Raw genomic sequence first — 7238 nt, forward strand, 5'->3', positions numbered from 1 at the left:
GTGGGTCAAGAAGCTGTTCCATCAAAGCACAAGCACAAGCCACTGATATTCTCTATGTGATCAGGTTTTTACAAAAAAATACATAGTTTTCAATAAATAATGCTTAATTTTACAACTTTGATACAGCAATGTCATACACTGTTTCAACACACTAAACTCTGCATGCTAGATAGTCTACGAGAAGACGAAACTTGGCCATGCATTTTCCCTAGTGCTATCACACTCCGTCCTCCAGCGCACGCGCAGGGCGCGCTCCCCTCTCTGCTGCACAGCATTAGGGCGTGCGCTGGCATGCAAACTCTAAAAAGGTCCCCCCCCCACAAACCACTCAGACTTCTAAACAAAAGAGTTTTTCAGCTTTCCTGCTCCCAAACCTGGAGTGGCTGTGAAAGTAAGTTTCACGTGGCCTTGGAAAAAAACAGACTTGTTGACAGGGTCATGCTGAGAACTGCTCTATGGCAGTTTTGGTGGCTGTCATGAAGCATTGCGAGATGCCATAACCACGAGGAGTCCCCAACAGGGAAAGTGGGCCTCCGTTTTAAAACAGTCCATTCAAAAAAAGGTGTCACAGAACAAATGCAAAAGACTCTTAAACTCACAACATATGTACAAGAGTAAAAGTTGACACAATGGGAAATTAATGGTAATGGCATATAACTTTTCTCCCTATGTAATTCAACGGATGGGGCGTTGTGTTTTTCAACATAAGCTAGATGAAGAAAAAATGTGTTAGAGGGCCCTTGGTCAGTATCTATTTGATCAAAATTCTTTCTATGGTATATTATTATTCCCAGTTGCATTTTTTTTTTTTAAGGAATGTAGTATGTCTAATAAAAGAACGTTAAGCATCAAAGTCACTTCAAGGACCCTAGATTCAATATTTTTTAAACATTTTCAAACTTTTTTGTCATATTGCTTTATTTTGACATCTTCACAGCAGAGAAAAATCCAAGTTTACGTGACTACAGAAAAGAAGTTTGATCAAACAATGAGAAGGGCGCCTCCTGGCACGTCCAGGGTGTTTCCATGGTTCATGAGAAACCACAGCTCAACTCGATGCTATTGCTTTTAGTGGTTTGTTTCCTCTACAGAAGTGACCTGTTTGCAGCCGCAGGCAACTCGAAGTTCCCAAGTCATTGAACACAGTCCTATCTGTGCATTGGCAGAGGTATTGAATCTTTGAAGAGTATCTCTACCCAATAAAATTATTACTTTATACACAGAACAGTATGAACTTATGTTTCCCTTTGTAAGCCATTTTATACTTTCTGCACTTTTGTGCTTTTATTGAGTATAAAAATAGGTCTCCTTTAAAATTCTGTTTAAGTTCACTAAAAAACTACTTGTTTGTGAAATTCTCTTATAAACTCACTGCATCCACATGTAATAGGTAAAACTAATTAGGCAGCTAATTGAGATAGGTAGTGTGAAAAAAAAAACTACAATGGAAAAAAAAATGAAGATATGGAAGGATTTAAGAAAAAAGCCATAGCAAAGTATAATGGAAGAGAGCTGAGTTTAATAAATTTGTTTCATCTTTACTGTGATGGCAAACACGGGCTCCGCAGAAAGGGGTGAAAAATGCCAAGTTCATATCAAAGAGCAGAATTTGCCGGATCATCAAATAAAAAGGGGGTACAGTAGAATCAGTCAAATAAATGAACAGTGAGAAAAGAACTGACAATTAAAAGAAGCCCAATCTCTGAAAAGCAAGTGCAAGTCATTCCATGGAGACGGTTGCTTTGGGAACTCGGAAATTCCTGTTGGGATACATAAGGCTCAGTCTTGGCTTCCTCCCGGGCCCAGGCTATACAAAGGGTATTTGAAACTGACATTCCTAATGGAAAGTTTATAAAATTTGGCCCTTAGAATAACTGAGAAATATCCTGAAAAGATCTTCCCTGAAACTGTAATAAAGAAAGTTTCTTATCTACTGATAAAATTGACAACTCAGTAAACTATTTTTGCTGGTCATCCTACATAAGAAAAAAGCACAAATATAGTTGCCTCAGAAATCTGTCAAAAGCAGGGGACCACACAGTAAAAGAGTATAAAGATTCTATAAATGGGAGAGTCCAAGAAAAACCTCTCTCCAAAATGTCCACAAGGATACATATGCCCATTAGAAGAAAAAGTAAGAATATACATATCATTAATTATATCAGAGAATAAAAAAGTTAAGATTGATATATATATATTTATATTGAATGACTACTTTTAAAATAGAGCAACTTATTTGCTTTATTTCTCAGATTCCTTGGGCAAGTCATTTAAATTCTGAAGTGAAAAACACACGTAAATTTCTTGTACTGTACCAATATCAAATGATTATGGTTTCAACCCCCAGAGAACAGAAAAACAAGTCTTGCCTTCTAAGTCTTTTTGTAAAAACAAACAAACAAAAAACCCAAATCATCCTGACTGCTATATGCATGCATATTTAAATCACTTCCCCCTTGATTAATTAACATTTAAAAAGAAACGCCTTCTGCCCATAAGGGTTGTAATTTTTTTTTCTAGCTAAAAGATAATCACTCTACAGATAACTTGCCCTGTGACTGTAGTCATTTCATAACATACATAATATTTGCAAAGCACAGTTTAAATACACTGCCTTTTATTAGCATTATTTTTTTTTTAATAAAAGGGATGCATATCAGAGTGTAAGAACTGGAAGATCATTTCCACAGTTTAAAGAATTAATAAGAGAATGCTGGTTCAAGTTCTTAAAGATGGAAATCTTACCAAAACGCCTATCATCAGAGTCTGTGAACTCGTTAGAACAGCAGGATACCCACTGGCTAGGCTGCAGTGCCCTCAGCTCCCACCCCCACCCCCACGGCACCATTTTAAGATATTCTGTCAACGCTTAAAAATAAGACTTACTTAAGAGACTAAAAAAAAAAAAAAAATGCAATTAAACTTTTATTGAAGACTATCCAGTGGCAAGAATACCATGTGTATTATACTATGTTTTAGACATTCAATAAAGAATTCGTTAAGACTGATTTTCACAATGCATTCATCAAAACAGCCTTAAATATTGTTAAAAGCGCATTCAAGCGCCTGTCCTGAGTTCTAACAGGTTTTTAATTTAGATCGCCGACCATCTATTTTTCTCTTATTTTACTATCAAGAAATTAGGCTACATGACTTTTTTTTAAAAAATCAAAAGACTATTTGTTTCCATTCTGAGGCCAAATTACACGATACTAATGTACTCAAAGTTCCTACCTCACCACAGAAAACGTCCAAGGTTCCTCTATGATTAAAACATAAAACACATGCAAAGTTTTCAGATTTTCAAAATACAGACTCAGTCTTATCAATGGGTTCGTGTTTTCAACCAAATTTAGAACTGCAGCAGAGGGCAGCCACGTAAAAATCACCAGCACAGAGATTCGTCAATTGTAAACCGCTGGTTCAATTATTCGTGGCTAAATAAATGTCCGACCAATGACTACATTAGTCTATTATTTGGAAAAAAAAAAAGTAAACAATTGCAGAAATCCAGTTCTATATTGAGAACCTTATTAACACCATCAGCCCTTTCTTTTCCCACGTGTACTACTGAAATCTGATGGTCCATCGAAAGGAGAAAGCCACAGAAATCTGTCGGTCTGCAGCAAAAGCTGGCCGGCTTCGCATCCCAGGGGTGGGGGTGGGGGCGGAGGCTGCGGGGGCAGGAGCGGCAAAGGGGAGCGGGAAGGGGAGGCGGGGGCGCGAGGGCCCCCCTCGGCCTAGCAGCTCCTGGCACCGCGAGGACGCTTCCCTTTGGTCTCACCAAATCTTAGTAAAAATGGAGACCAGACCTTGGTAAACCGTTTCAGTAGGTTGAAAGAGGCGTGGCGATTTGCAACGACTGAACAAAACCTCCCCCGCTGCAGGCGCCGCAGCTCGGAGACGTTGAGCCCGCGGCCCCCAGGAAAAGAGGGGCGGGAGGCGCGGAGCGGGGCCGGAACCGGGGCGGGTCGGAGGCGCAGGCCGGGGCTGGGAAAACGCGAGCGGCGGCGAAGAGGGGGGACTGCCCGGGCAAACGGTCCGCAGACGCGGGGAGCGCGCGCGGGATGGGGCCGCCCCCGCGCCGCCCGAGCCCGGAGAAGGCAGTAGCAGAACCACCAAGAAGCCGAGCCACCGTCTCCGAGGCTGCCCGCCCGGAGTCACGTCCCCGGCGGCTCACGAGCCGGCGCGCCAGGGCGCAGGATGCGCGGCCTCCCCCCGGGATTTGCTTTCCTCCTCCCGCCCGATGGGCCTCGGGGCCCCAGCGCGGGGGTCTCCGCCGGCCTCCAGGGCCAGAGGCGGGGTGCGCCGAGGCGCACGCGATGGCTGGGCGTGGAGAGCAAGACGCGGGGTACCGGGCCGCCACCCAAGCGCCCTCGTCCCCCTCCCCGCTTCTCACCGGCGGCTCGGCCCGCACGGATGCCGTGGAGGCCGCGGTCCCAGCTCTCTGGCCCGGGGGTCCGGTTGAGACGGACACCGACACCCTGTCCCCTGCCCTCGTCACCGCTCGAGGTCAAGAACCGGAGCCGCGCTCCCCACCAGCGTCCATCACAGCGCACACGCAGAGGCGCAGCGTCCAAACCAAAAAAATTCAAAACGGCAAACGGCTGCCCCCGCCCTCCAAGGGAGAGCAGGGGACCCGAGCGCCCCGAGCGCGCCACCGCCACACGCAGCCCTGCGCAGGCCAAGCACACCCCGACCACCGCAGGACAGATGCGCGCGGGCCGGGCCTCCCTTCCCAGCCGGCCACCCAGCCTCTCCGCGCAGCCCGCCCGCCCGCCGGGATGGGTGGGGAGAGGGCGGGAGTGCAGGAGGAGGAGGTGAGAAAGGAAGTGGGGGTGGGGGAAGGAAGGAGAGGCAGCAAGAATCCTCCTCCCGGTTTTTAATAACTCGTCATCGAAGAGGAAGACTCGGCCTGCCCACTGAGCCCTTTGCAGCCTGACCCCTCTAAACGTCGATGTCTCCGCCACGCCCACCGCGCACACAACAGCCTCGTCACTGAATGCGCTGCGACCACAGGCTTCCAGTTAGACTTCCATAGAGACTATTGGCGATGCGAGTTTCTATCAGTTCCAGCTGATTTATTAAAATTGTCAAGATACAGACTTCCAGCACAAAAAAAAAAAAAAGAAAAAAAAAACAGGCAATGATGTCGACAGTGCATTGAGTCTGCTTTGCCACCATTTGCTACAAAATATGCAGATGGTCTGTACTTTATTTAGATTATATTGCACAAAATGAGAAACTTTTTAAACTATGTGCCTTTTTTTTTTTTTTTTTTTTTCTAAAAATCGAGAATCCAGTTTTAAACCTTCCATCTGGGCCCCCATCCACATATCACAGCGTATGAGATACATAGTCCTACTATATAGTACAGTACATATACAATCTTTAAACTAAGATAACAGCTCTGAGGTCTATATCACCATTTTCAATAAATCTTTACCTACAAATATTGAACAAATCTCTACTATAGCTGTACAAAAAAAAAGTTTGCTTTTTCTTTTCTTTAAACCACAAGGCCTTTAGATGCAAGGATTATTTTAAAATTTTAATCCTTTTTAAACCAGGACATAACGTACCAACATACTTGCATGCTAAAAAACAGAGGAAAAAAAGAAATCGAAAGGGAAGAAGTGCCTGAAAGTCTTACTGGAAAAACACAGCAAGAATGTTCCCTTTTCACTGTACAAAAATACGCCTGAAAATATATTAATTTTTAAAAAAGACTGAGGTCTGTTATGTATCAAAAATGTTTCAATACCTTTTGTACTGAGGTCTAGGCTGTCTGGTATTCAATTAAGGAGGTATAAGGGAACAAGTTACAAAAAAAAAGTTGGCAAGTAGAAATCACATTTGTAAAACCATAAACAATTTGATCTGAAAAGTAAACTCTGATCTTAAATCAGTTCACAGTTTTTTTTTTGTAAGCGTTTGTACAGTCTGCATTTTTTCAAGCTCCCTGCAGTTTTGTTAAGAATCGGATGCATAGAAGACATCAGTTTTCTCCCTCCAAAAAAATAAAATTAAATTAAAAAGTTGCAATGGTCCCTTTTTTTGTTTTTGTGTTTGCTTTAAAAAAAAAAATCACCAGTTCATTAAGATCTCTTAAGAAAAAAAAAAAAATCTCCAACTCCCTAGCGTAACAGTTGTGCTGCCAAAAGGGTCCTCTGCAGACGTCTTCCAGACTTCAAAGACCGACAAGCTTCAAACCGCGCCTTCCGGAGCGGGTCCTCCCTCCCTTCTTCCCGCCCCTCCGCCTTTGTTGCCAATCACGAATTTCAGGAAAAAGAAATAATTACAAAAACACATTTGGGGTGTGTGTGTGGGGGGGGGGAATCACAACTCCAGACTAGGTATGCAACTACCTTGAGACACGATAAAGGAAAGGGGGGGGGGACCAAAAGAAAAAAAAAAAAAAGACAGGAAAAATGTTTAAAACTACTCATTTCACTTTAACTCCACCGAAAATTTCATCCTTTTCCCGTTTCTTTGTGTCACCACATCACATCGACATCAGCATCACGTTCTCTCCCTCCGCCCCGCCGCCGCCGCGACACCGCGACTTCCTCCCGAGGACCCCGGCTCCGCACCCGCCGGGGCGCGCGGGGCGCCGCGCTCAATACGTGAACACCAGGTCGGAGAAGTTCGCCTCCAGCCAGTCCCCCGCGATCATCTCGCTGAGCTCGGGCGTGCAGTAGTCGGGGAACTCGAAGTGCGAGCCCAGGCTGCCCTCGCTGAACGAGTCCAAATCCTTATCCACCAGCGACAGGGACAGGTTCCCGGCCGCCGCGCCGCCCCCCAGCTGCTGCTCGCCGGCGCCGTGCGCGCTTTGGGAGAAATTCAAGCTCAGGTCGAACATCAGGTCGTCGGCGTCCTCGCCGCCGCCGCCGCCGCCGCCGGCGCCCGAGGACGAGGACGAGGAGGTGGACACGGAGCGCGAGGACGCGGGCGACGGCGCGGGCTGCGCGGGCGGCGGCTGCTGCTTGGTGATGTTCTTGAAGCTGTAGTAGAGGCGGCCGCCCCCCGCGCCCGCGCCCGCGCCCGCGCGCACCTCGTCGTACAGGCTGGCGCCCTCGGGGGACTCGGCCGCGCTGCTCAGCGTGGGGCTGGCGGGCACCTTGGCGACGTTGTAGCGTCTCAGCAGCGGCGGCGCCGGCGGCCCGGGCGGCTGCGGCAGCGGCGGGGGCGGCGCCTCCTCGTCGTCCTCGTCCGCCTCCTGCTTGAGCCGCAGCGGC

General features: G+C 46.6%; 1 protein-coding gene across 1 annotated transcript in view; it reads right to left on the reverse strand.

Annotated features, from left to right (window-relative positions):
- Positions 1–5261: 5261 nt before the first annotated feature.
- SOX11 (SRY-box transcription factor 11) overlaps positions 5262–7238 on the reverse strand; it is a 4404-nt gene continuing 2427 nt past the window's right edge. Inside the window, exon 2 of the mRNA XM_019646279.1 lies at positions 5262–7236. Coding sequence (XP_019501824.1) covers positions 6620–7236 — 617 coding nt within the window. The 3' untranslated portion in view covers positions 5262–6619. The remainder of the gene's footprint in view (positions 7237–7238) is intronic.

The sequence above is a fragment of the Hipposideros armiger genome, unplaced genomic scaffold, assembly GCF_001890085.2.
Source record: "Hipposideros armiger isolate ML-2016 unplaced genomic scaffold, ASM189008v1 scaffold_100, whole genome shotgun sequence".
In the NCBI taxonomy this organism is placed as follows: Eukaryota; Metazoa; Chordata; class Mammalia; order Chiroptera; family Hipposideridae; genus Hipposideros; species Hipposideros armiger.